The sequence below is a fragment of the Lonchura striata genome, chromosome 2 (assembly GCF_050655825.1).
Source record: "Lonchura striata isolate lonStrDom1 chromosome 2, ASM5065582v1, whole genome shotgun sequence".
NCBI lineage: Eukaryota > Metazoa > Chordata > Aves > Passeriformes > Estrildidae > Lonchura > Lonchura striata.
Window position 1 is genome coordinate 277,058 of NC_140704.1, and position 27,869 is coordinate 304,926.

The 27,869-nt window shown below is 50.6% G+C and overlaps 3 protein-coding genes across 13 annotated transcripts in view; 1 reads left to right on the forward strand and 2 right to left on the reverse strand.

Annotated features, from left to right (window-relative positions):
• The window catches only part of SMARCD3 (SWI/SNF related BAF chromatin remodeling complex subunit D3), a 79,420-nt gene extending 69,434 nt beyond the window's left edge, over positions 1–9,986 (reverse strand). The window contains exons 1-3 of one of the 7 annotated variants that reach the window (XM_085561950.1): positions 4,542–4,654; positions 2,748–3,611; positions 1,312–1,501 (exon numbers count right to left, since the gene is read on the reverse strand). The gene's annotated coding sequence lies outside the window, so the exon portion shown is untranslated. Of the gene's footprint in view, positions 1–1,311; positions 1,502–2,747; positions 3,998–4,019; positions 4,511–4,541 lie in introns of those variants that run through there. The other 6 variants (XM_021539005.4, XM_085561972.1, XM_085561954.1 and 3 more) reach the window with 6 other exon arrangements.
• Positions 9,987–10,839: 853 nt separating this feature from the next.
• CHPF2 (chondroitin polymerizing factor 2) lies at positions 10,840–16,085 on the reverse strand. 2 transcript variants are annotated; one of them, XM_021539002.3, is made up of 4 exons: positions 15,580–16,085; positions 13,252–13,850; positions 12,624–12,806; positions 10,840–12,320 (listed from the first exon to the last, which is right to left on the reverse strand). In XM_021539002.3, the coding sequence occupies exons 2-4, from the start codon at positions 13,831–13,833 to the stop codon at positions 11,058–11,060; spliced, it is 2,028 nt and encodes a 675-aa protein (XP_021394677.2). In that variant the 5' UTR covers positions 13,834–13,850; positions 15,580–16,085; the 3' UTR covers positions 10,840–11,057. The 2 variants fall into 2 exon arrangements, with proteins under 2 accessions (XP_021394677.2, XP_021394676.2); XM_021539001.4 differs by having other exon boundaries at positions 13,252–13,816; positions 15,580–16,080.
• Positions 16,086–16,177: 92 nt separating this feature from the next.
• ABCF2 (ATP binding cassette subfamily F member 2) lies at positions 16,178–26,721 on the forward strand. Of its 4 annotated transcripts, none has more exons than XM_021538999.3 (15): positions 16,178–16,276; positions 16,595–16,762; positions 19,069–19,281; positions 20,185–20,367; positions 20,675–20,846; positions 20,997–21,092; positions 22,118–22,220; positions 22,307–22,402; positions 22,503–22,622; positions 23,169–23,258; positions 23,480–23,590; positions 23,845–23,907; positions 24,377–24,505; positions 25,319–25,522; positions 26,109–26,721. In XM_021538999.3, the coding sequence occupies exons 2-15, from the start codon at positions 16,609–16,611 to the stop codon at positions 26,244–26,246; spliced, it is 1,872 nt and encodes a 623-aa protein (XP_021394674.1). In that variant the 5' UTR covers positions 16,178–16,276; positions 16,595–16,608; the 3' UTR covers positions 26,247–26,721. The 4 variants fall into 4 exon arrangements, 3 of the variants coding, with proteins under 3 accessions (XP_021394674.1, XP_085418057.1, XP_021394673.1); XR_014950220.1 differs by lacking the exon at positions 16,178–16,276 and adding an exon at positions 16,279–16,351 and having other exon boundaries at positions 25,225–25,522; XM_085561931.1 differs by lacking the exon at positions 16,178–16,276 and adding an exon at positions 16,279–16,413.
• Positions 26,722–27,869: the final 1,148 nt, after the last annotated feature.

Consider the following 27,869-nt stretch of genomic DNA (forward strand, 5'->3'; position numbering starts at 1 on the left):
CTCAGTGAATATTGGAAACAACTGACAAGGGCATTTCAGGCTGTCAATTCACACCTCACTTGACAAACACTGAGGAAATCAAAGACACCTCACTTGTTCCTCACTCTGAGGAACATTCCCAGAAGACCTGTTAGCCAGTGTCTGCATTATGAAAACACTATGGAGAGCACAGTACAACCTTGTGAACTAGATGAAAAGGCACATAAACTGTAGATACCTGCCTGGTTCCATGTACCCAGGACATTTCTATATAAATGCAAAACCTGGATAACTCCCCTAGTATAACATGCGAACTCTTAATCCTTCACAGTTTAAATTAATAGCCATTCAATTCCTCCAGCTGCATCTTTCCAGAAAATATAAGCTCCTGGAATGCTGGTCAATTCAAGGAGAGACCACCAAATTCCAGGTGTTAGTCCAAGCACTCTGCTTGGAAACCACTGCACTGGGCAAGGAGACGGTGCTGAGTGATAAAGAATGTTAACATTAACATCTTCATCAAAAAACTGAAGGAGTTTTCATACATAGGCCCTTCCAATTCCAGTGAGAATTGTTATAACCTAGGCTGTTTATTTCCAAAGCAAATAGTATTAATTTTTTCTACCACACAATTTACACTACCAGTGAGGTGACCTGTGTAGGCTGTGAAAGGTGAGAAGTCACCAATCCAGGTGTGGCAAAAACAAAAGTCCCCTACAGGCATGCTGTGTACTGGCTGGGAAAACAGACAAGTAGCCACAGGTGGATATTCACAGCAAAAGCAACAAGAAGAATGTAACTAATGGTAGAAAATGAGGATGTGAGTGACAGATTTGGGCACCTTATCATGGAGATGCCCAATGCCCACCCAGCAACAGCAAGTACTGAAGAAGTCTTCCTAGCTGGGAAGAGCTAATTTAAACCTGCACTGAGAAGCATGAAACCCCACAGATCAATAACCACCTGACAAGAACTAATCATGTTTACTTGTGGCAAATGGAGTAATGAATTACCACAAAGAATACCTGCTACTACTACTACTACTTCTACGACTCCTCTTAGCAACTGCATCCTCCAGTGTCACTTCCTCTGAACTAGTCCACTCTGCCAGACCAGCATCCTCCTGCCAACACTAGCACACACTACCACAGAAGTAATTGGCTATTCAAATGACCAGTTTATGTCAGCAGCAGCAAGCTGGCGTCTCAGGATTTAGTTCACAACATAGTATTTCCCACATGCCCAAAGGCAAACATTTTCCATCCCCAGTCCAAAGCACAGACACATCCTTCCTGACTAAAATGGGTCACTTTTCAAAGAGCTAAAACCTACCTGTATCAGACAAGACAGCTGAACACCTGGAGTCACATCTGTGTAGACCAAGAGGAAGCAAGAAACTTATCCTGTGGATGGAGCAGGAGACCAGCTATTATGTCATGATGAATTAGCAGGAGATGTTCTCAGTGACCTTAAGCAGGAACAGCTCTAAGACAGCAGGCTGAGGATACATTTGGATCCAGCTCTGAAAAGAGAAAAGTACATACCGGGTGAGAGTGAAATAACATACAATAAAAATAACATTTCCTAGAACAGCATGAACCCATGTGACACTTCATAAGCAACACAACTTGCAGAAAAAGAGAAGGGGAGAAGAAAGGGAAGATGAGACTGACACAGCAGTTTGGGACTTCTCTGGAGACTGTGCACATAGGTGCATGACCAGGCTGCCAAGACAGCAGTTTTGCCCAGGCACTGGCCCATCCATGTAGGCTCTTCAGTTTGCACCATAGGACCAGGCTTGTATTTGTGGAGTTTGGAAAGAACACAGAGGTTACTGCTTACCCATAACCTGTCAACCTATTGATCAGGCTCTGATAAGAACCACAGGGTGGGGAGAATTGGAGTAGACCCCTGGAATTTGCCTGTCCCAAGAAGCAAGGATATCATCTCACACAGTTGTTCTCAACCTTGGGAAAGCAGGCCAGTTTAGGAACATTAACCAAGTCAGCTTGTTTTCATCCTTAAAAAATTCAATTCCTTAAAGAACTCAAAATGAACTCCTACCAGAACACTCCAGCATTTTATCAGGCACCATTAGCTGCCCGAGTAGGTTAAGGAGAGTGTGGCAGACTGGAATAATTAATGATCCTACAGATTTAGGGCACAGCCAGGCAGCTTCAGTGTCTGCATGCTATGATAGCTCCCAAAGAAGACAAAGCAGGCTAAGAAGGAAAAGGAACCTGTTCCATGGAAGAGCTGAGGCGGTTGCACCTGCACATACAAAGCCCTGCTGCTCCTGACAGCTCTATACTGTAGCTGATGAAGAAAAGCAGCCTTACAGCAGAACAGGTGTGAGCACCAGTGCACACAGCATTCTCAAGCATAAGCTCACATCTAGACATTCAAATAGAAACAACTGTTCAGAAAATGGAAAGGCAAGAAACGGAAGGAAGTATGAGCATTGCAGTGCCAGCCTGGGCAGTGCCAGGCAGAATGAGCAGAGTGGATAACTCCACCAGGGACAGGACTAAGGCTCTCTATCTAGTGGGGTCAAAGAAAGGGAAGAACAAGGGGCAAAAAGAAGATAATGGTGAATTCTGCTGAAACAGAGCAGTAGTCAAGGAAGGACAGAGCCCAGGCACCCAGGGGCTGAGGCAAACACTGCAGTGGAGGCAGCACAAGTGAGAAGGGAGAGTGCATGAGGTACAGAAAGGAATATTACTGCAGCATGGAGGAAAAGGAGGAGAGCAAAGGCTGAGTGTCCTCACCCTGCCTTAGGGGCAAGGCCGAGCTGCACGTTCCTCCTCACAGAGAGGTCAGGGAGTTTTTCGAGGGAAGACAAGCTCAGCTTGTTTGGTTGGTGGTGTCCCCATGCAAAACAGCAGATTGTTGATTGCTGACAACACCAAGGTACTGGTTATTTCCAGAAGCTGCAGGACTTCCTTAAATGGTGGTAGTGTGAAGTCGGTCTTTCCAAGAAGGGCAGTGCTGGCAGCACCAGGCAAGGATAATGCACACTCTCCCAGATCATGCTAACTGGTGAATGACATTGCTTGCTCCTCAGTCCCCCATTTCAATTCTACTTCAGTTTCTCCCAGCAGCAACTTGCACACACGGATCCTCCACAGGCCACGGTGATGGAAGGGGCAGAGAAGAGTTCAGGCTTCAGGGAACAGGAGGGAGGAAAAGAGCAGCAATCTCCAGCAGCAAACTCCTGGTGCCAAAGTGTGATGGTTTGCCTGTGTGGGAAGTCTGGAGGTATTGCAGAAGGCCACGCAGAGCATCAGTCTCTCACAGACACGGATCTCTTAGTCCTGAGAGAGTATCTTGGACCATGTATCTCCCTCTGAAGACAGAACTGAGAGGCATCTTAGAGGCAGCAAGTCAACTACTCTCTCTCAAAAGCTGCCATCTCCTGTGTGAAGGCTGGTGCTTCCTGGAGCACCAGAGACAGCAGTCAGCTAGATGCAGGGCAGCGCTGAGGTGTCTCCAGGGACAGGGTGTCAAGAAGAGGACCCTCCTCTCCAGAGGATGCATGCATCATGTCAGGGCAGGATGGGCAAATCCGGAAGAGTGATGGTGTCTCCCTCGGTAAAGTCAGTCCCTGCTAAAGGAGACCCTCCCGAGGGGGCCTGCAGCCCACACTCGGGGGCGGTAGATGAGCACTGGGCTCCCCCTTTCTGCCTGCCCCTCCGAGCGAGCCGAGTTCCTGCAAGGCAGCAGAGCCGCCGGGGCTCGGCGGAGGAGCGGGGCCCGCGCCGGGACACCCGGCGGGGCCAGGCGGGCGCTGCACCGGCTAAAGCCGAGTCCGCGGGGCAGCTCGGAGAGCGCGGCGCGGCAGCCGCCAGGCTGCTCCAGCCGCGGCTCCACGAGCGAGCGGCAGCGGAGAAAGGAGGCACCGCCGGGCGGTACCGGCGGCGCAGGGGTCCGCCCGGACTCCAGCAGGCTCCCGACCGGCGAGCCCTGCGGGCAGCGCCCGGGCGGGAGCAGCAGCGGCGCTGCCCGGCGTCCGTGCCCGGCCCCGGGTGCCTGGCAGGTACCTGGGCGTCTGGCAGATGCCCGGGCGGGGCGGGGGGGCCGCGCAGCGCTCACCGTCCCGTCCATGCTCCGCTCCCGCCGCGCGCGGAGCGCCTGCGCGGCGCTGCGGAGAGCGGCCAGGGACCGTCTGTAAAGTGCATCTCGCCCGCCGCGCCGGGGGAGAGGGTCCCGCACCGGGAGCCCGGCCCCGGCCGCGCCGCTGCGGCGGGAGGGCGGTGCAGCTGCGGCCCCTGCCCCGCTCCCAGCCCCGCGGGGGCGGCGCGGCACGGAGCTCCTCCCGGGGACAAGTGGGTGCGGCGCCCACGCCCTCCCAGCCCACCGGGCCGCTTCGGCTCCTCCGCCTCGACGGATCTCGGGACAGAGACGGACTGGCTTTAGGTCCGCCGCCGCCGCCGCCAGGGTCCCCAGCCCCGCCGCCCCTGCTTCCGCCACCACAGCCACCCCCTTCTCTCCCCACCGGCGCCCCGCACCACCGCCGGAGCCCCCTGACTACTGCGGCCCCCAGCCCCGCGCCCCGCACTCACCGCCGCCCCCTGCCGCCCCCGCCGCCGCGGCCCCGGCGCGCTCGCAGCGCTCCCGGCCGCCGCCGCAGCCTCCGCGCGCTCCCCAGCGCCGCCTGCCGGCCCCGCGCGGCATCGCCCCGGGCCGCGGAGCCCGACGCAGAGCCCCCGCCCCGCCCGGTACCGAGCGGGGCTCGCCCCGACGGCGGCCGGGCGGGGCTCACCGGGAGCCAGTGAGAATTCCAGTGGCGACGGGGACGGTAGTAGCAGGATGAGAAAGCAAAGAGGCCCGGGGAGGTCTGAGGCACGTACAAGCCTTCAAACTCGGAACCTGCCCAGAGCTGCGACCCACTCTCCGCACGCTTTGGTGTTAAGCAGCTGGTGACTCCCGGGAGGGTGAAGATGAGCGTACTGGGCCTGGCGGACTACAGGTCTGTGGTGCGGTGTCAGTTATAATTAGAAAAGGAAAATTGCTTCTTAAACACCAGGGCGAGATCGCTGTGACGTGCACTTTGACAGAGCAATTAGGAGGAACCCTCAGTGTGACTTGCCAAAGCCCTGCAGTCCATGGGGATGAGGGAAGTTCGGACAGAATGAGCACTGACAATGAATACTTTGGAGTAATGCTCCAAGGAGCTGTGAGGAAGCAGTGAAAGGACTGAGCTCCACCTGCAAGGAGCCAAGCAAACCTGACAGCTTCACATGCTCAAAATCAGTACAGGTCTAAAAGATGAAGTAAAATATTTTAAAGATCACAAGGTGGATTTAAGTCTTAGCGGGTGTTTTTAAGGAGGGGACTGAGCACATGCTTTGGCTTTTTCACTGCATTTTCTGTGTCACATCTTCAAGCTTATTTCCTACAGTTATTTGTACCAGCAAAACACTGTTGCAAATGGAAAACAAGCTTCTGTGGTACCTGTCACCAGAAAATTACCCCCTTCGAGAACCCAAAGTTCAGCATGCATGCTGAGCAGATAAGGCAAGTGCCTAGCACATCCAGGAAAGAGTTCCTAAGGGAGAGTGTGACTGCCTTGGCTGAAGGACAGGTCTAGGGAGTGAGTCCTGGGACAGTGGGGCATGAAAGCATCTGGTATAGTGGGGTTCGGGCCACGACTCCTGGCTTGAGGCCAAGCTGGCAGTTGGACCTGCACATGCTCTGCAGTGGTGTACAGAATATTTCACAATGGATGTGTGACAAGGCAATGCTCCAAGCCAAATAGAAGACAGCAAGCTGCTATGAAAAGAACTCTTTGTACTGGAGTTGAGAATGGAGGAGTATCCTGAGCAAGAATACCTTGCTGTAGCTGCAGAAATGTGCACCTGTTAATGAGAGCATCCTGTCCTCTCTCTGCTCATCTGACCAACTGCAACTCCAGAACTTCAGTGAAACAGTTTAGACCATCTGCAAGACCTGGGCTGCACTCTCCAGTGTGCTGGGAATTGGCTCTGCAGCCCCTTGGAGTTGTGCAGCTTGTGAGCTGTGACTGAGTGGAGGAGCTGCCCAGACAGACCTGAACTGCTGGTCAGGTGCAGAGCACCCAGGGAGCAGAGGGGAGGCCACCCTGGCAGATCCCCCAAGGGAGATGGGCTACTCATCCAGGTCTCATGTCAGAGGCACATCATTTATCTTTTGGTCTGGAAGAAGACTGATGGACACTATGATTAGATACAATAGCCGAGTTCACAGCATCTGGGTTTGGGGTTTTTTGTTGTTGTTTTTTTTTTTTGTTGCTGTTGTTTTTTAAGTATACTTGTTAATTTGGGGTAGAGTAGCAGCTCTCTCACAGATGAAAAAGTGGAGAGTCTATTTTTACCTGTTTCTTGAAGTTAAAAATGCAGCTGGGACCAAAGCTTCTTGTGTTTGTAACATATACTACACATCCTTCTCTAGGATCAACAGATTATTCCAACAGGATATATCAGGCAGTCTAAAACATGCAATGGATGAAATTACCTTCACAACTGAAGACAAGGAAGAAAAATATCCATTGCTGTGGACACAATGAAAGTGAAGTACACACAAAAATAAACACACCCAGTGCATGTTGGGGAAAGCAGGGACATCACAGAAGGGTGTGCATTTCTTCAAGGCTACAAGATCAAACCTGACAATCATGATAATTTGTCTTTCTGGCCAGTACATGACCCCACTGTAGTACACAGACTCAGTATCATGATCCTCACATAGTTTGTAATTTCTGGCATCCTGAAAAAGAGCTAGTCTTTTTTAGCACAAGAGACAAAAATGGTGGCAAAGAGTCAAATCATAAGCACACCTGACTGATTTACTCTCTTCCTGACAGTGGCCAACACTGTCTGCCTATTAAAAACTCACTAAATAGGGTAGACAAAGAGTGCTCCTTCCCTGACAGCTCTCCTAACGCTTACAGATTTGTAATTTAGAGACCTGCTGTACCAGAGGTTTTGGCTTTGTGTTTTAACAGCCTTTGATAGATTTCTCTTTTGCAAATTTCATCCACTGTACAGTGGCAGTCATGAGAATTAAGGCAGTGAAGGACTTACTCTACCCACTTACATTTGACAAGTGATTTCACACTTGCCTCCAATGATCTCTGTTACACAAACCAAGTAAATTGTAGCACACAGGAAAAGTTACCACCTTAATTCCATTAGCTACTCACTTTCAGCACTGAATGCATGTGCCTGTTTTTCTTTGGAATTAAATCTGCTGCAGTCATGCCTTACCCCTGGACAACTAAAAACTGCTTTAGTATCCAGTGTTTTCACTTTGTACACATAGTCACAACCTTCTAAGAGTTCATAGAATCATAGGAAGGTTTGGGTTGGGAGGGACTTTTAAAGGCCATCTAGTCCCACCGTGCCATGGACAGGGACATTTCCAACTCATAATAAGGTCACTAAATGTCCCGTTCAACCTGGCCTTGGAGACCTCCATGGATGAGGTTGTTTGGGCAACCTGTGCCCAGTGCTTTCCAGCCTCATTTTAAAACTGGTCTCTCATCTAGTCTGCATCTACCCTCTTCTAGTTTAAAACTGTTAAACCCAGTTTCAAGTCATTACCCCTTATCTTACAAGAGTTCTGCATCTCACACTGTAAAATACTTCTTAAAATCTTCAGGTAAGTTTTGTGAACCTCAAACCTTCTTTTCTCTGTTCCCTAGAAGGCTTAAAAATAGGCTGTGTGCTATGCCACCAGGACCCTTCTTGCTGTCTCACGTCAACACCAATTGATTTCTGTTTCCCCCAGAGTGTCTACCTGTAAAGATCTGTTATATCACGTCTTAAATCTGTACTTTACAGGGCTGGGACAGAGCCTGGATATTAGTGTCTGAAACAGTGGGTCCAAGAAAAATTAAGCTGCTTGCACTTTAATACAGTCAATTTCTTTACAGACTTACCTTTTTTTTTAACATGCAGTCTTCTCTGGAGGAGTGATACACCATCTTCTCCAAGCACATAAGTTTGCATTTGACTATTCTAAGACAAAAGTCTGTTTGAAGGGCCTTACTCTTCTTCACTATTATCCTCTCTTCATGACTTTTTGGCATATTTTTACATATCTGCTGATTTTATTTGTAGAGATCTTATATTTGCTTCCAAATAATCAATTAAGTGTCAAACAACACTGGCTGGAGAACTCTCCCTAAGATAAAAAACCAGGATCCTCAGCTTATGGATTGGGCAGTTTGCTGGCAGTATTTCCTGCCTTTCCTTTCCCACAGAGCTGGATTGTAAAAAATAGAATAATCAGCTTTCAGCTTCCTTCAGCTTTCTCCCAAGATACAAGATGCTCTTAAGAATTTTAAGTTCTGTGTAGTGTTGCATCATCATCTGGCATAGCCTGAACACAGGCAGGGACTTGCCAACAAGAAGTGGCAACAACATTCCTGGTTGTTGGGTTACATCCATCAAATCTCACTACCCTGTTTCCTTTCTTCTCTAATGAGGACTCACTAATGGTTCTTGCTTGCCCTATGTAATTTCAAACCCTTTCCTTTAGTAGCTTGTTTTACATCTCAGACATCCCCACCTGTCACATCCCCTACTGCATCTCTCCCAGGTTAATGCTCAGCTTGGTGGCATGACACCCCTGTGTCCCTGTGCAGAAAATCTGCTGCTTGCTTAGTTTCTTACAGCACCAGCATTCCACTGCCAGTGCTTCCAGATGTGTTATGTAGAACAATGATCCAAGGAACTCTCCTTGGAAATTACACTGTTCTGAAACCTGCAATTACAAGCTCTGTATCCTTGCTGACACCAGGAAGTTATTTTTCAGGCACCAGAGTCTCTTTTGCATTCAAGACGAGCATAGCATCCCCAAGGTGAGCATCACTGGAGTTTTCACTCTGTCCATCTCTGCTGTGGCACGTGATCCCAGCTGGCAGTCGCTGCATCCCAAGGAGACGTTACCCTGAGCACACACATGCCTGTGTTGCTCACAGGGCAAAGTCACACCTGCCTTTGTTGCACAAACCCTTGCCCACCAGACAGTCTCAGCCAGCTCATCATACAGAAATGCCCATGGGAGGCTCTTGGTCATGCCCAGCCATTCTGCCACTCAGCCTGGCTGTTGTCTAACAGTGAGGCAAGAAATTATCATGCAAACATCCTTTCTGTGTGACAGCAGGAATGAGGAACAGGATAGTTTTCTTGCACTCTTATAATGGCTCCAATCGCAAAAAAGGGAGAACCAGCACCACAAGTGGGGCCTGCAGGGTGTGCTGGGCTGCTGGGCGTGGAACAGAGGCCCACCTGGGGTTCCCCACATCTCATATCAAAGGATATGAGATGATGTACACTATTCTTTTGTGTTTGCTCTAACACATATTTTAAATAGCACCCTACACAGCCCTAGTCTCTTTCCTACTTGGATCGCAATGGATCAGGACCTCCTCATGCAGAACAACCCTCATAATAATAAAAGGTTTCCCAGGTAATTGCCCTTGTCCTCATTCTGTGAACAGGTGCTTAGATGTTGCATATAGGAAAAACTTTACAAAATAAGGGCCTTGTTAACCTTGTAAAATCATGGCTCAGGCCTGCTACTTTGGCTAAGTAGAAGAGGACTATGGGAAAGTGATTCATTTGAACTGGAGGTAGAAAAACGAGTTATATAACCATTACATGCTCACATTGCAGTGAATGCTAGTTAGCTGAATTACATTTGTTATGCTAAAATGGAATGTAACTGCTAACAGCCTAACTACTTAAAAATGCCTGTTTTTTGCAATAAAGGGCCCTCCTTTGTACCTCCCTGGGGACTCTGCATTGCTCTGCTTCATTCGCTTAGCAACAAGCATACATCTCCATAAGGCACTGCAGAAATCTGTGATCTTCCCATGTAAATATAACTGAGACATGCCTTACTTATTAAATAACAAAATCTGAAATTTCGATCCCATTTGAACCAATGTTGCTGACTTTGAATCCTTAAGCTTTTCTAATTTTTCAGCATCTCTTTTGTTGCCCACACCAGATCTTCACCTCACTCACCTCATGAGATGAGTGTAGCAGGAGTGAAGGGTCACTCTCCTACAGCAGTGACCCTGCAGTGATGAACAGGTCAGTCACACTTGCTGGCTTATCACATAAATTCACAAGCTCACATCAGGGTTTGATTTCTGGGATGCTGGCTGGAGAAATGATGCTGGAAAGCTGAAAAAGTAAAAGGATTCAAAAGACATGCCAGGAGTGCTGTCTCCAGTTTGGGCTTCCCAATACAAGATAGACATGGACATACTGGAGTTAGTCCAGTAAATGGATGTGGAAACATTAACTAATGGGAACTGGGACTGTTTTGTCTGGAGAACAGGCTCAGGGCAGCCTCATCCATGTGTGTGTTAGTAATGGGAAAGTGTAAGGAAGACACAAACAGCTGCTGCTCAATGGCATTCAGTGATGCTAAGAGAAGCAATGGGCACAAATTAAAATGCAAAAAAAAATCATTCAAACAGGAAAAAGAAGTTTTGAACTGTAAATGTTACTATCCACTCTACTGCTGTGAGTCTCCATCCCCAAGATATTTAAACTGGAACCACTTTGCAGCTCTGGAAGAGCCAAAACCATCAAAGTGAAAGTGGTTGAATAGCTTTGTCCAGTTAACCCAGACAAGCTGTGTTTATGCCTCTTGAAAAAGTGAAATGCATAAACACACAGGAGGGTGCAGCAACAGCCCTGAGAGTAGCACAGTCAAGGTAACTTTGTCCAAGTACACAGCTCCTACTCATTCTCTCCCTGTGCTGCTCAGCAGAATTACACAGCTTTAAGTAAGGTTTACTCTACAGCTTATTTACCTCCCTCATCCCAGAGGCTGCACAGTTTACAAGTGACGACATTACTCTGCCTGGAAAGAAAAATTAATTTATTTAAAAAAAACCCAAAACCAAACCAAAACCCCTCTACTGAAACAGCCTCATTCCATAGCCCATATGCCTCAGGGTCTCAGAGAGCCTTCCTCCCCCCTTGACCTCACATACCCTTCACCCATGGCAAGGCTGGGAAGGGGATGGAAAGTGCCGAGTGTTAAGGTGCAGAGAAGCTCTTGATGTTTCTCATCTCTCAAGTGCTGTTGGCCTGTTCCTGCTCAAAGAGCGCCATGGCTAAATGTGAGCGGGATGCAAGTCCTTCCAAGTTACTGAGCACACAGCGGTGGTACAGCTCCTCACTGAGCCGGGGGTTGCAGCTTCTCAGTGTGTATTTCTGCACTAGCCCCGGCTCCACAGCCCTGAACAGATGCAGGCCAGAGTAGTGGAGGAAGACATCAAATACCTCCATGCTCTCCAGCACCTCATCTCGGTCCAGGATATCAGCTGCGAGCTTGGTACGCGCTGTCATGTAGTCAGAATTATAAAAGCAGGCCTCAGCAAAGGAATGTCTGTCAAAATGCCCATCTCTCAGGAAGTCGGTGCTGGAGGATGCTGTCTGCTCACCACGGTACACCAGCGCAGGGTTGAACTCCTGGAAATGCACAGGGAAAAAGACTTGCCAATTGCTGATGGTGTTCATGCGGCAACGGTTCAGAAACTCCATGTTGATTTCTGTCCAGACGCTGGCCAAGAAAAACAGTGTGTCCACAGGGTGCTTCTTTGAGACTATATCCATGAGCTTCACTTGTGATGGCACCTCTGTTTTAACACTAATCCACGGGATTTTAACTTCCGCATAGCGTTTCTCTAGCTCTCCTACCATGGCTTTGACTCCAGCAAAAACATCCACCTGGCCAACTCTCTGGGCATCATAGGGATGGTAGATAAAAAGCAAAGTCAGCAAGGCATTATCATGTGTGTCCAGTGTGTTCATAGCAAACATATCCAGGAAGTTTGCTACAAAATCCAGGTCCTGCACTGTCAAGGGAAGCACCAATTGCACCCGTGTGGCTTCTGTCACATATGGCATGGGAATAATTTCCACCTTACTTAAGGGTCGGACCAAGCTCACTCGCTTGGCCAGAACATGACTGTGACCCTTCTGGGTGGCAGCCTCCAGGAGCAGGTCCAGGGTGTATTCCATGCCCCGCGTGGGGTCGAAGCGCCGGTAGCCATTCAGCAGCTGCCGCTTGCTGAAGCGAAGCAGGGGCTGATAGAGACGGTTCAGCTGCTCCACCGCAGACTCAATGATTTCACTGACGTCTGCCTTACTGGCTCCGGAGAGCTCGCATTTTGGGGAGCCGTCGGGACAGGAGAAGAGGTGCTGTTCTGTGAAGTAGTCCCAGCTGATCACCTCAAAACGAGACTTTGGAAGGAAAGGGGCATTAATGCCCACAGGCCAGGTCACACCTGCCTCACCTGCAGGGGTCAGTGCTGTCAGGTTCCTGATCTGCATCTGTGCAAAGAGAGAGCACAAACTGATCGCCACTACGTTTTCAAAGAGATCCAAGTGAGCTCCTCCCCAGGCCCACCTCAACCCCAACAACTGTACATGGGTAGAGTTACACCAGGAGTTTTGGGTAACCTGGTATCAGGAGGTCTGTTTCTGAGACAAGGGACTATAGCCTGTGTCTGACTGACAGTTGCCCACAAACAGAAGCAATGATCTTCCTCCAGCAATGATCTTTTCTCGTTCCTGAAAATGAAGGAAATCCTCCATTTGATCAAGGAGTTTTTGCAGGTAGTCCTCACCACATACCTGGAGGTCCTGGATCTCCTGATAGATTCTGTCCAGCTGGATCCTGCTGAACTGCTTGTGCAGCCGGTACATCAGGGTCATGTCAGAAACAGGGTGCACTGCAAGAGCTGCTTGGAAGTCCTCTTCTTCCTCCTTCTCCAGTTCAGTATTCTTGGCTAATTCATAAGTGTGATAATGCTGGCCCTGCAGCAGACAAAAGCCAGAAAGACTGGCATGGAACTTGAGTTCACAGAGGAGCTTTTCCTCACCCCATACACCCATCTGCCCCTCTCTCCACACTGACTGTGGTTCCCAGAAAAAAAAAAAGCAGTGAGTTGTACCTCCCAGCCTGCATTGCATTCCCACTTGCTCCTCAGTACCAACATACCCTTTATTGTGCCCTCAAAAACCTGTGAATCAGCCCTGCTAGTAAGGCTGAAAATTAAATCCCGTGTGTTCTCTCTCCCTCAACATTCCAGCTGCGATTCTGGGCCCCCCTGCCAATGCTGCCATAGCACAGAGCCCTTCCTTCCTCTGCAACTCACAGCAGCATCTCACAAGAAGCCACTTGGCTATGCAGTAGAGACTGAATCAGTTTCTGGGCTTTGTCAGGCTCAGCTAATACAAAACCTGAGCAGGGCGGCAGTACCTGGAGCTGGGAAACACAAGTGATGCCAAGGAAATCAATGATGCAACGACCTAGCCACTCATCTGGGCGCACGCTGAGGATCTCATTGCGACAGCTGTCCAGGTGTGGGTGGAGCTTAAGCAAGAGGCTACGGGACAGCAGGTAGCCAAAGCCCCCGTGACAGTAGCGGGCCTGCTCATCTCCCCCGATGAACTCCTCCGCTCGCCCCAGGTACACATCTTGGTTAATACTCAGGTGTGTCACCAGAGCCTTGACCTGCTCAGCTTGGGCATAGGTGTCATCCTGCATGATGTAGAACCAGTCATAGTCAGAACCAAAATGCTGATGGATATAGTTCACGGTCTCATACATGAGCCAAATGGGCCTCTCGTCACCGTGGGCCACCAGCACCATGCCATGGGGCACCTTGGCACTGCGCAGCCCGGTGAAGTACAGCAGGCGTGGGAAGTGGTGGGCCACGGTCTTGTTCACTGCCACTGCCAACGTGTTCAGCGTGGCCTTGGAGGTCAGCACAGCCACAAACAGTCTCTCATGGAATCCCAATTCTGTCTGAATGTAGCGAGTTCTGTAAAGGAAGTACATACCTACATGACAAACAGCTGGAGGAGAAAAAAAAAAAATCAAAGAATGATGGTAACTTGGGACAAGTCATTAAATGCTGGAATCTACCCAGGCTGAAAAAGTCAAGCCTAGTCATAGAGGTTGAAGAGAAGACTCACTAGTGAGAATCCCATTTTGTAAAAGCACTTGCTTCTTTCAAGGTAGCTACAATCTCATATTTTCTATCTGAGCTAGAAAACTGTGCCAGTGTAGTTAAAATTAAAATACCACAGAGCTAACCACTTGGAGCTTAGTACACGGTGCAGCTTAGCAGGTGTGCTAAACAAAAACACTGGAATGATTATTAAGGAGTCTCTGGTGCTGGTGGCTGAGGTGTGCTGGGGTATCCCAGCTGCACATGGAGCCCTGGGTGCTGGGAGATCACCAGGCCATGAACCAGCAATGGGTGGTCGTCTTTGGCCTCACAAACAGCACAAAGCCCTGCAGGACCCAGTGAACAATGAGGAGACTCCAGACCAAAACCCACCACTGCACCAAGGGGCACATGAGGAAACAGAAGAAGTGAACAGACTGTGAGGGTGCAAAAGTCCAGGACTCCCTTTGTTCAGGGTCCCTCTGCACAGGCACCACCCTGAGCTGTTGTGATGTTGCTACACCCTAAGTGAAATACTAAGAGAAACCAAAGAGACTCTGCTACAGGAAACCTGGGGCCAAGGAAACTTGTCTGGCAGTATGAGCTTGGTGTGTGGGAAGAGCTGAACAAGGCACCTCTTGGGTCACCAGAGCTGCAAAGGAGCCCTGGTCCCAGCAGGGACAGCCCAGGGCAGGGACAGTGCGATACCCAGAGTGGCTCCTGGATGGTCAGGCAGGAAAATTTCCTTAACAGATAGACTACAATTACTAGGACAGAATTTTCCTAACAAGTAGACCAGTTAAAACAAGTTTTCAATAATAATTTAACATGTTCTATTAAACATGAGTAACAAAACAACCCCCAAATCTCAGAATGGTTTGGAGCAGAAGAGACCTTTAACATCATCTAGTTCTAACATCCTGCCACAGGCAGAGACATCTTCCACTAGACCAGGGTGCTCCAAGCCCTGTCCAACCCAGCCTAGGACACTCCCAGGGATGGGACAGCCACAACTTCTCTGGGTAACCTGTGCCACTGCTTTGCCATCCTCACAGGAAAGACTTTCTTCCCAATATCTAATCTAAACCTACTGCCTTTCAGTTTGAAGTCACCCCCCTCTTGTCCCGTCACTCCACGTCCTTGTTAAACAGCCTCTCCATCCTTGGCTGCTCCCTTTGCAGTGCTGTAAGGCTGCAGCTAGAGCACTGTGAAGCTTATTTTCTGCAGACTGAACAATTCAAATTCTCTCAGCTTTTCCTCCACCCCTCTAATCATCTTGGTGGCTTCCTTTGGATTCACTCCAACAAGCTGATGCCCTTTTTGTGTTGGGGACCCCAGGGCTGGATGCTGCATTGCAGGTGGGGTCTCGCCTGAGCAGGGCAGAATCACCCTCCCTGTACTGAGAAGAAATAGCCTCACTTTTCTTGGGCAATTTTGCTGCCTTTTTTCCCTTCAGGTTAATTTCCTAAACACGTCTCTTGCACTCCTTAAGGCAACAATCCAGGCCACTGCCTTGGTGCACCACACTCTTACTACACAAGTTATTTCAAACTGATCACTTATACGAAGATTTAAAATTCCCCGTGAGAATATTTTGTTTGAAGAAAATCCAAGCCAGAAAAAAACCGCCTTACCTGAGCACTTTTTTGTAAGGCTTGTTGGGGTCTCTGTAATACGGCACAATCCGAGGCCTGAAGTCCTCGTGGCCCGGGCCCGGCCTCCCCTCCGCCGCCTCGGGCGGAGCCCCGCGAGCGGGCGGCGCGGGCGGGCCCGGTGCCAGGCAGCGCTCCTCGGCCGCGCCGTGGCTCCAGGAGGCGCGCAGGAGGCTCAGGCTGCAGCCCAGGGACAGCCCGAGCAGCAGAGGCAGCGCGGGCCGCAGCGCGCTCAGGACCGCGCCCAGGCGCATGGCGGCAGCTACAGCCGGGCCGAGCTCCCGGGGCAGCCTCAGGACATGGCGGGCGCGGGGCGCGCGGGCGGTAGCGGTGCCGCCGGACGGCGGCCCCAGGGCGCTGTTACCCGCAGACCGGTGACGGGACGGAGCGCGGGCCGCAGCACCGGGACGGGGGCGCGGGCAGTGACGGCGGCTGCAGCCCGGCCGCACTCCGCCGCCGCCCCCACCTCACCCGCCACATCACCCCGCGCGCTTCCGCTTCCGCCGCGCTCGCTGCTGCCTGCCGGCCGCTCTGGCCCGCGCCGCCGCCTCTATGGTAACGTGCGGGGCGGGGCCGAGCCGGCGCGCGGCAGGCCGGGAGGCGCGGCGGCCGTGCGGACCGCGCTGCCGAGGGCCGCGCGCCGCCCGGCGCCGGTGACGCTCCGCGCTGCGATTGGCCGGTGAGCCGAGGGGGCGGGGCGCTCGCACGCGGTCGCGGCGGGGCTGTTGCGACAGAAGGAAAGCGCGAGCGGCCGGTGCGGGCGGGCCCGGGGAGCCAAGAGCGGGGAGCGGCGGGGCCGGGCCGGGCCGGGCCGGGGTGGGTGGCGCGGCGCGGCGCGGCGCGGCGCGGCGCGGACAGCCCGGCAGGCGGGCGGGAACGCTCGGTGGGAGCCGGCGGCGCCGTGTGCTCCGGGCCCGGGAGCAGAGGCGGGGCGGCCCGGGCCGGGCCGGGCCGGATCGGCGCGGCCTAACGGCGCCTGTCGCCCCCTCTGGCGTAGCTCCCACCCGCGCCATGCCCTCCGACCTGGCCAAGAAGAAGGCGGCCAAGAAGAAGGAGGCGGCCAAGGCCCGGCAGCGGCCGCGCCGGGTCCCGGACGAGAACGGTGATGCCGGGACGGAGCCGCAGGAAGTCCGGTCCCCGGAGGCCAACGGGACGGTGCTACCAGGTGAGAAGCTGTCCGGTCCCGTGTCTGCCCCGCGTGTCCCAGCCCTGGCGGCGCCGTTCCCGGCCGCCCGTGTGCGCTCGGCTGTGTCCCGGGCTCCGAACCGCGACGTTGATGTTCTGATGAAGCACTCGGGCACGGGCTGCGCGGAGCCGGGCGGCTGCGGTGGCTGCCGCCGGGACAGCTCCGCGCTGGGGCAGCAGGACACCCGCGGGGCTCCGCACGGGCCGTGTGTGTGAAGGATGCCCGTTGGCCCCCGCTTGAGGCATGGCAGTGTGAAGGTGGACGGGCTAATGGTGTTCTCCCCCGTCTCAGACACTGTCCCTATGTTCTGCTGCTTGATGCCCGGACCTGTTTGGGGTTTCTTGGGTTTTCCTTTTGTGTGGAGTTTTCTTTGCTGCTGCAGAAACCACCGTAGCGTCGGAATTAATTCCCTTACTGCTGTTTGCTGTGATTCTCTGCTCACCTGTTTCTCTTGAGACGTACCTGGCTTGCAGAAACTAAGAGCCTGCCTCTAAAAGAGGTTTTGTGCCTGTTAAAGAGAGAGGCTTTGCCGCAGGGAGCTGTTGGTTCTAAAGGGAATAGGGCTGGTAACGCTTAAAGAGAGTTTATTTTTGGGCCTTCCTTTAGCTCACCGGGCAGCCCGCGAGGTTCTTTCAGGCGCAGCCCGCGGTGCACTGTGCCAAGAGGCAGTCGGTGCGTGGCACGGAGCCCGGGGGCCGGCAGGGCTGCTCTCGGAGGAGGAGGGCGGCCGGGCGGCTCCGGGCGGCCCCGGCGCGGCTCCGGGCGGCCCCGGCGCGGCTCCGGGCGGCCCCGGCGCGGCTCCGGGCGGCCCCGGCGCGGCTCCGGGCGGCCCCGGCGCGGCTCCGGGCGGCCCCGGCGCGGCTCCGGGCGGCCCCGGCGCGGCTCCGGGCGGCCCCGGCGCGGCTCCGGGCGGCCCCGGCGCGCGCGGGTACGGCCCGGTCCGAGGCGGCCAATCGGCGGCCTCCGCCGGGCTCATTTGCATGCCGCCGCGCTATTGGCGCGGCGCGGGCGGAGGGCGGGGCGGTGTCGCGGGCCGGGCGGGCACCGAGCGGGCTCCTCCGGGAGCGGCCCCGGCCCTGCCGCCGCTCGGGAGCCTTTGGGCAGCGCTCTCGGGTACAGGAGGGCATGGCCGGGTGTCTGCAGGGCCGGGACCTGGGATCCCGGATCCTCGTGAGTCCCTTCCGGCTCAGCAGATCATGTGATTCTAGGTCGATACCGGCATATTTCTTACTGAGCTATTTATGCATCGGAGTAACATTCCCTTACCCATTTTTGCTCACCTGTTTCATTCGTTGTTGTCACTGCTCTGTGGCATTGCCCTAAGGGGTCCTATATCAGTGTCAGTGACATTTTTTTGCTCCTCGGCTAAGGCACATTTGCCATGGTGTAAAATAGTGATTTTGCAGAGTGAGTTATTTTGCCAGGAGTGCTGGATGCTGACAACCAGGGTGTCCTTCTGCACTGGCACAGTCAGAAATCAGGTCTGCCTGCCAGGATCCCCAGTGCTATTGGCTGCTTCAAAGGATAACATCTCTCACTGGGGAGTGAAGTCGGCCTGTGACAGAAGGTCAGCATCACAGGAAGGATGGCAGTGAGTCTCTGGCACAGGCAGCCCAGAGAAGCTGTGGCTGCCCCATTTGTAGAAGTGTCCAGGGCCAGGTTGGACAGGGCTTGGAGCAACCTGCTCTAGTGAAATGTGTCCCTAGCCATGGCAGCATGTTTGGAGTTAAATGCTCTGGAAGATGTAACCCAAACCATTTTAGGATTCTGTGATTCCATGATTTTCTTGTACTGTAGGAGGAAAGAGGGAACATGCAGATGGGTATTGTAGCTTCTCAGAAAATTAGTAGGGTCTGTTTCAATGCTGCTGCCACTTCTCTATTCTCAGTTTTCCGTTTGTTTATTTTCTAGTCAATTTTCTGGCCAAACTTTTTCTTTCACTTGCAGGCAATACTTTGTACACTGTATTCCTAGTCTAGTCTTTCTTGCAAGGGGAGTTAGTCCCATCACGTTCAGAAAATGGTTCACTGGTGTGGCTGGTCACTTAATTCTGATGGTCCTATTTTGTTTAGATGACATTTAGATATTTAGCTGATGGAAGATCCTACTAGACCATATGTATTCTCCTGCTAAGCTGAAAAGCTGAGTGTCATTGTGTCCTTGTCTCCTTAACTCTTCCGTAGAAAGGGGAGTTGTTTTTGTGGTCCTGGGCCTTTTAGTGCAGAGGCTTATGGCTTCGCTTGTGTTTGTAAATCAGTAACACTTCTGGTCTTCTCTACATATAGAGGTGGATGCTCTTACAAAGGAGCTGGAGGATTTTGAGTTAAAGAAAGCTGCTGCCCGAGCCGTGACAGGAGTGCTGGCCTCCCACCCCAACAGCACTGATGTGCATATCATCAACCTCTCACTGACCTTTCATGGCCAGGAGCTGCTGAGTGACACCAAACTGGAGCTGAACTCTGGGAGACGCTATGGCCTGATTGGACTCAATGGGATTGGTAAGCTGAGGGGAAGCACATGGCTCTCTGGAACTCGGTAAAGGTGTCTCTGCTGAGAAGCTGGGCAGGTGCAGGTGGGAAGTGCTGGAAACCAGAAGGAGGGCTGTTAGACAGACATGGCTGGGACACAGCAGTTTCTGTTCTCCCATATCTCCAGCCGGGAGGGGAATTACTAAGATTGCTGGCAGAAGTCTGAGATTGCATTCTAGATTTGGACTGTGCTTTTGATCTTGTTTCTGTGGAGAGTTGGGTGAGTTGTCTGGGATCTGTTAATCTGCCTGATTCCTGTTTACCTGATTAGAGCCAGTAAACTCAATGCTGATGGGTGTTGGTCAAAGAACTTGTACTATGTGGAGAAATAGAAAATGTGTGGTTTGGCCCAACTAGGAAAACAACTGTACAGTCCCTGGAGAAAGTGATGCTACATTGGGAGATGCAGCATATGGGTGTGATTAGAGAGGTGCTAGTAAGAGTGACCACCTCATTTAAGTTTCAGGAAAACCCAGGTTGTTTAGGGACGAGTGCATTACTTTCCTCTATGTTAGAAGTCTTCGGAATCTGGGATCCTGATACCAGCTGTCAGACCTGGTTAGACAGCAGAAACAACAACAGGGATAAAGTTTCCCAAATGTGGGCAAGGGCTGAAGTGCAGGGATTTCCAAAAAGCTTCTTCATGTCTCAGTCCTGTCCCTGGGGTGGTGAGCCTTAGCTAGGATGGCGGCCCGTCCTACCGAGGCAGTGGGCTCTGCTGTGCCTCAAGTTCTTCTGTCCTCTTGGGGAAAAAATTTCTTCAGGATTTTCTGAGGTTGGAGAGAAATAACAGTGGGATCTGAGTGTATCTTGTCTGTTTCACTGTGATGTTGTATCTCACTGAATCCAGTGATTGTGATTATCTGCACACAGGGAAATCCATGCTTTTGTCAGCTATTGGGAAGCGAGAAGTGCCCATCCCAGAGCACATTGACATCTATCACCTGACCCGAGAGATGCCTCCCAGTGACAAGACCCCTCTGCAGTGTGTGATGGAAGTGGATACAGAGAGGGCCATGTTGGAGCGAGAAGCGGAACGTTTAGCTCATGAAGATGGTAAAGCTTCTTGAAGTCCCAAGGGACATTTCCTCCATATCCTTCCCTACCAAGGAAAATTTGGGTTCCTTGGGGAAGTTTTCACGTGTTGTGGTAACTTTCCCCCAGCTGCCCTGTACTAACGGGCACGGATGACACTTCTTTGGATGAATTATTCCTTGCAGCATCTTTAGAAGTGTCTCAGGCTTGGATATGGAGGGAGCTAAACAGGAATAAAGCAGAGGGACTGTGGGGTTTCCCAGCTGTGCAGCAGTGCAGCTGAGAGCCCTTTGTGGTCAGAGGTGCTGACCAGCAGGCTCTTTTTCAGCGGAATGTGAGAAACTCCTGGAGTTATATGAACGCCTGGAGGAGCTGGATGCTGATAAGGCAGAAGCACGAGCCTCACGTATCCTTCATGGCTTGGGGTTCACGCCGGCCATGCAGAGGAAGAAGCTGAAGGACTTCAGTGGTGGCTGGCGAATGAGGGTGGCCCTTGCCAGGTGAGTGGAATAGTGCTGCCTGCCTCCTGTGAGAATGTGTGCCTGCTTGTGACTGCAGAGTCACAGACAGGTCTGAGAACTCAGGGCAGGGTTGAGAGGCTTTGGGTTACCTACACTTACCCTGTGCTGTCATCTCCCCTGTCCTTGCAGAGCGCTCTTCATTCGGCCTTTCATGCTGCTGCTCGATGAGCCCACAAACCACCTTGACCTGGATGCCTGTGTGTGGTTGGAGGAAGAGCTGAAAACGTAAGCATGGAGGGATTTGCTGCTTCTGTGGGTTGTGCTTTTCTGCTTGTCAGCATGTGAGCATGAACATCTTGTCAGCATGTAAGCAAGTTCTGCAGGAGTAACTGTATAGTCCTTGTGGGTGCAAAATTCCATTGCAGTACCAGTGACACCTTCTGCTGGCTGCTGTGTGAGATTCTTTGATGCAAGGGTAAAGAATTCAGTTCAGCTTCCTGTCTCCTGGTGCTGAAGAAATGAGAAATGCTGGTTTGTACTACCAGGTTAAAGGTGCTTCCTTGAAAGGCAGGAGCAGGCCTTGGCAGCCTGTGTACCAGCATTTATGTACGGTACTCATAGTATGAGCTGCCTCTCCACCATTTCTCTGTTTTCACAGAACTGTAGTATCTGAGTGTATTGGTTTCTTGTGCTAGTGTGTGAGGTGCCTGGTTTTCATAACAAAGGTAAAACATTAAGGTGTAAGGCAAAAAGCTTAGGAACAGTTAGGAAGCTCAGGTTTTGGGGTATGCATTAAAAGAACTGTATAGTGAGAAGGGCTTTGTCTTTGCAGAGGTTTTCCCATCAGCTCTGTCAGTTGAACTTTTGCATCCTTGCTTTAGAAGTGAGGTGCTTTAGAAAAGAACTTTGAACCTCTTTTGGGGAAGCTTTAAGCCCTCCTTGTATGGATTTGGAGCAGAGCCAGATGCAGTGTGCATATGGATGGGAGTCTACTGAGGGGAAAGTAAGCAGCAAAGGTTGAAGCTTCTTAGAAACGTGATGCCAGTGGAGTCAGCTGCATCTGACACGAGTCACTTGCCTCAAAGGCAGCCAGCTCTGGGCTTTTCGTGATAACAGGCAAAGACTATTTAATAGTGCAGGGTGTTTTACTACAGTGAAAACTGCTGGCAGGATTTACTCACTGCAGTTGGTTGTAGCTGCTTTACTGCCGATTTCCCAGAGCATGCATATAAAGCCTTTTTCACCATCAGGGCCAACAAACAGGATTTCTTTTCCTAATTTAGCCTCTAATAACTTATATGGTGCCACAGGTTCAAGCGGATTCTTGTGCTGATATCCCACTCCCAGGACTTCCTGAATGGTGTCTGCACCAACATCATCCACATGCACAACCGCAAACTTAAGTACTACACGGTGAGTGGATGGAGCCCCATGTGACCAGAGAGCAGAAACAGGGGCTGTTCTCTGTACACATCTTATGTTCCATGCTCTTTTTCCAGGGAAATTATGATCAGTATGTAAAGACACGCTTAGAACTAGAAGAAAATCAAATGAAGCGATTCCACTGGGAGCAAGATCAGATTGCTCATATGAAGGTACCTGCTTAGCTGCATGAGCATCCTCCTACCCTTTGAGTGGACATCCCTGCCCCTCATCAGCCTTATCACTGAGGCTTTTGGCTAACTCTTTTTGCAGAATTACATTGCACGATTTGGCCATGGTAGTGCGAAGCTGGCCAGGCAAGCTCAGAGCAAGGAGAAGACCCTTCAAAAAATGATGGCTTCTGGCTTGACAGAGAGAGTTGTGAATGATAAGGTAGGATCAGACATGGGATTGCATCTAGAGATCTGTATTTGAAACGTGGACTACAGGAGTAGAAGGGTCTCCAGCAGGCAGCAGGAATGGCTGACAGCTAGCAGCAAGAACAAGATACCCCTCCTTGATGCCAGGTATCCCTGTACTCAGGATGGAGTAATGCTGAGCAATGAGAAGGAGGAATTTTCTAGGCGAGGGGAGTGGAGTTGTCTTATCAATAAGGCTATTTTGCAGATACAGAAATCAGAAAGGAATGCCTAGAGCTCATAAGAGATTGGAGAGGATGCTCGGTGCAGCTTTTACTTGTATAAAGAGTACAAACCCACATTTGTTTCAAAGGAAAATAAATTGGGATTTGTTAGCCAGCATATGAGCTTGCAAGCAGCTCATCAGAATAAATCTGAGTGAGCTGCTAGTAGGGCTTATAAAAAATCACAGTCTGGTGCCGTGGTCTACAGCTAATGTTGGTAGTGAGGCATGGTTATACTGGAATGACTGGCTATCCATGATCTGGGTGTCTCACAGGTGGATATTCTGTGTTAACAGACTTTATCATTCTACTTTCCACCCTGTGGGAAAATTCCCCCTCCTGTCATCATGGTGCAAAATGTCAGCTTCAGATACACCAAGGATGGGGTGAGTATGAGAGTGTGCATACAGAGATCACTTGTATTGCTGCCTTGTTTGGGAGTGGGAGACTTTTGGCTGAGCTTCTGAGGGGGCTGCAGTGTATGACTAATTAAGCAAAGTTCTTGGCAGTGCTAATGCTGGGCCTGCTGGGGACAGAGCATTACAGGTGCAGCAGGGAGGTTCTGGAGAGTACTGAAAAGGCATAATGTATTTTTTGTGGTTCGCAGCCATGGATCTATAATAACCTGGAGTTTGGGATTGACCTGGATACTCGTGTAGCTCTTGTTGGACCCAATGGAGCTGGAAAGTCAACCCTGCTGAAACTGCTCACAGGAGAGGTTTGCTCTGTGCATTGTCTGCTCTGGGCCTTTACTTTTGGGATAGTCTTCAACAAAGTGCACTTGTTTGCCAGAACACCCTGGTCAGGCCTTACAAGTCCTGTGGTCTTGTTGAAACATAAGGCTTTTTCTCTCATGTTACCTGTTCAGACTGTCTCCCCTGTGCCAGACTGGAGATGGCTGGATTCTGTATTTCTGGCATACTACAAGAGGAGAGCTTTCCTGGTGAAATGATTTTTATCTTTTCCTTCTAGCTGCTGCCCACAGATGGGATGATTCGCAAGCACTCGCATGTGAAGATCGGTAGATACCACCAGGTACTCCCTACAGCAGCCCCCAGTGACAGGGAATGCTGAGGAAAAGGTGTCAGGAATGGGGAACCTTGCCCCTCTAGTTCTGCTTCTAAGGCCTCTCGCAGTGCTGCCTTTCTGTGTCTGGAGATGGGGGAAGGAACTGCTCCATGGAATGGGCTCCAGTTCGTGTTCTTACCCTGCAAAGAGGCTGGCTGTGGTCCTTCCTGTTCAGTCTCCCACCTGCTATGACAGGTTGCCTGCTTGCCTTGTGTTTGGTGGTGAACAAGCCTTCTGTTCTGAAGCAGCACTCCTGTTCCTGAAATGGAAATTATTCCCTAATATTAGTTCAGCATAGAGGCTGTCCTGCGGGTGGGATTATTGGCTCATGTGTTCTGCTGCTCACCTGGTACCAGAGGTGTGCAAGGGGGGTAGTGCTTAGGGCCATGAAGTGGTTGGCCTGCACAGCCTGAAGCTGACTTTTCTTCTCTGTCAGCACTTGCAAGAGCAGTTGGACTTAGACCTCTCACCATTAGAGTACATGCTGAAATGCTACCCAGAGATCAAGGAGAAGGAGGAGATGAGGAAAATCATTGGCAGATACGGTTTGACAGGGAAGCAGCAGGTGAGTATGAGCTGTTGAGGTTTGCTTTTTGTTCCTTAGGGGAGTAGAGGTTCTGTGTTTTCTGTTACTCTGCTGATACCTGACAGTGTGATACAGTATGCAGCATGCCACACCACAGTATCAAAATGCTTTTTCCATCTCTCCTTTTGAAATTGGAGAAAAAAAAATAACTCAATGCTCATGGGAACTTTCTTTGGATCACAGCAGTGTGTGGGTTGGAAAGGGCGACTCCCTCAGATTCCAGGTGAAAAGAAAGCAAGTTCTGGTATAGTGCTAGACCTGAGCATGTTTTAATTATAATTTGAACTATTTTGCTTCTCTCTTATTTCCAATATGAGTACCAGGCAGAAGTGCTAGAAGATTCTCAGCTGTTTGTAGGGTCCACTTGGTTCAGACAAGAGTGGGCTCACCTGTGGTGCTCTAAGTGCAAGCATGACATGCTCCTGTATGTGACACATCCTGTGTGTGACAGTTGTCCACATTGCTGCAGTTCAACGTTGGTTTTGCCCATTTATCACTGCAGAAGTTGAGAGTAGTTTGATTGTTGTGTAAGTGAATACCAGTCAGACCAATTAACTGTCCTTACACAGCTTTGGTACAAGCTGGGCCTTGCTGTGTACAGTCCTTCAGAAATCCTTGGAATTCCCTTCTTCCCTGGGTGGGAGAAGGTTGATGTAGGTATAAGGCTAACTGAGCATTTGTCTTCTTGTGTCATGGAGCTGCGGGGAGCCCAGGGCAGGCCCAAATGGTTTGGGTCAGGGTGGAAGGCTGCCAGGTCACTGCAGAGCTGCAAGCCATGTGTGTGTTGGGCAGGTGAGCCCCATCAGGAACCTCTCTGATGGACAGAAGTGCCGTGTGTGCTTTGCCTGGCTGGCCTGGCAGAACCCTCACATGCTCTTCCTGGATGAGCCCACCAACCACCTGGACATAGAAACTATAGATGCACTGGCAGATGCTATCAATGAGTTTGAGGGAGGAATGATGCTTGTCAGCCATGACTTCAGACTCATCCAACAGGTAAGGACACTTGTGAGTTTTGCCGGAGCACCTTTCTAACATTTTAGTCATTAAAACAAGGTGTTTTCAACTGACTGGCTCTTATTCATCCCAAAAAGATGGGACGAGTGAAAAAAAAAATTGCAATTCCCTTACTGTGTTCATGTTAAACAATTGCTGAGCTAGCCCAGGAAAACATTAGGTACTTTAAATAAAATAAAAACCACCACAAACGTGAAGTGCTGATCTATCCACCATAGCTTTGGCTGCAAGTTCAGGTATGATTTTATTTTTCACTGTTATAGATCCAAGTAGTTCAGGTCAGGAACTACTTTCGTTGCAGTTACCAATTTAGCAAGAAAGGCTTTTCATCTTAGTCCATGAACAAAACCGGAAATACAGAGGGGGCCTAGGACTATGTGATAAACACCAGGGAAGATGTTTCCCTGTAGATACTTTTCTTTGGTAGTCTAAATGTGAAAGTTACCAAACCTTTCTTGCCAGACTTCAGAGAATAATTTTTAGTTACCTTTATAATTTTGGTAAGATTGTAAAAATTTGTACTGCAAGCCTCTCTCCTCCTCCTCCTCGTTGTGTTTGCTCTCAGGTTGCACAGGAAATCTGGGTCTGTGAGAAGCAGACAATCACCAAGTGGCAAGGGGACATCCTTGCCTACAAGGAGCATCTCAAGTCGAAGCTGGTGGATGAGGACCCGCAGCTCACCAAACGGACCCACAACGTGTGAGCTGAGGAGCCCCCAGGCCGTGCTCTCCGTGGGGCTGGCGGTGGCCACGCCACTCACCTGCCCGCCGGTGCCAGCGGGAGCAGAGCTGCTGCTCCTCCGCCTGTGTTCTAGGATTGCTGCAATACTGCTTCCCCTCGACTTGCCTCGCACCTCTATGTTTGGACAGAGCTGTTCTCTTCTGATCTGGCTACGTATGGGCAACTGTGTCCTTATTTAGACAATGTCCCATCTGAGCCAAGCCTTGGAATCTGTTGGCTTGGGGTCACGGCAGTGGCCATCGTGGTGTCCGAGCTGCAGTGATACACAAGTGGAGACCCCAGCCCAGCTTCTCCTGCCTTTTCCTTCCCAATTTCTGCTTCAGTTTAGATACTTCACTTCAAACTCCTCTGGCCTTGGTTTGTTTTTAACTATTATTTAACAGTGTAATTAACAGATCTGCCTGAGAATCCATCAGTCAATAAAGAGAAAAAAACAATCTTGTCTTGTTTTGTGAGCCGTGGTAGTTGGGTTGTGCTGGGGTGAGTCAGCAGGTTCTGAGCTTTGAGATCAGCCCTTCCTGCTAAGTGCTCAGTTCCTCAGTACAACCAAAGCTGTGGCCAGAACTTGAGAGATGTGAAGTGGTGAGCACTGAGCTGTGGAGGCACCGAGCAGGGTCCTCGTACCTGGGGCACCTCTGCTCAGCCAGACTGAGCACTGCATCTCCAGCGATTCACAGAACAGGCCATGGGTGCCTCTGTTGCAGAAAGTGGCGGACACAACTTGAAAGTGTTCTGAAGATCATTGTTAGAGACAGAACATAGATCTGTGGAATACCAGCGTGTGTTCTTACAAGCACACGGGCTCAGTTGTGGCATTTTGCTTCACCTTGAATTCTCTTAATAAGATTGAATAATATAGGAATTTTGGACTCTGAATTAGTTTCTTGTTCCTTGCAGGTTTAAGTAAAGACTAATCAACTGAAGTCTAGTTGTTATTTTTGTTCTCAATAACAGATTTTTGGAAAAGTTGGTGTTCAGATCTCACCCTGAGCCACAGAAGCTTGAATAAAATACATTTTTAATTTAGTACTAGAATAAAGGGCACTAAAGAGAAAGGTAGGTAGCAAATTGAACCTAATAGCTTTTTTTGATCATGAGTCATCATTTTAATTATTTCTGGCACATGAGAGTGACAGCACTCATCACAGAAGAGGCTCATGTAGCCCAGCAGCCCATGTGGCAGCACAAGTGCCTGGGTGAATGGAAGGTAAGGACAAACAAAGGAGTTGTGCTCTCATGCACAACTTCTTTCCCAAAGGGCTCATCAAAGTCGTGGCTGCTGCTGTGGAAGCACTGAGTATCATCCATAGGACAAATGTCATAATGTGAGCTGCTTTCAGTAGATCAAATAGGACCCTTCAGGTTTTTCACCAGTTCTGGCAACGACCTGAGAGGAGAAAAATAATATGTTTTCTAGGAAAATAATGCCAGTTAGTAGAAGTGCTTCCAAGTTAGTTCAGCAGAAAGGTCTAGATGGCAGTAAATGTCACCTGGATGAATATCTCACAGTGGAGGACATGGAAGTTACCAGAGCGAGGGTGTGAAAACTTGCAGGGAAGTGATTTCTGAAAAAACTGATGGGTCG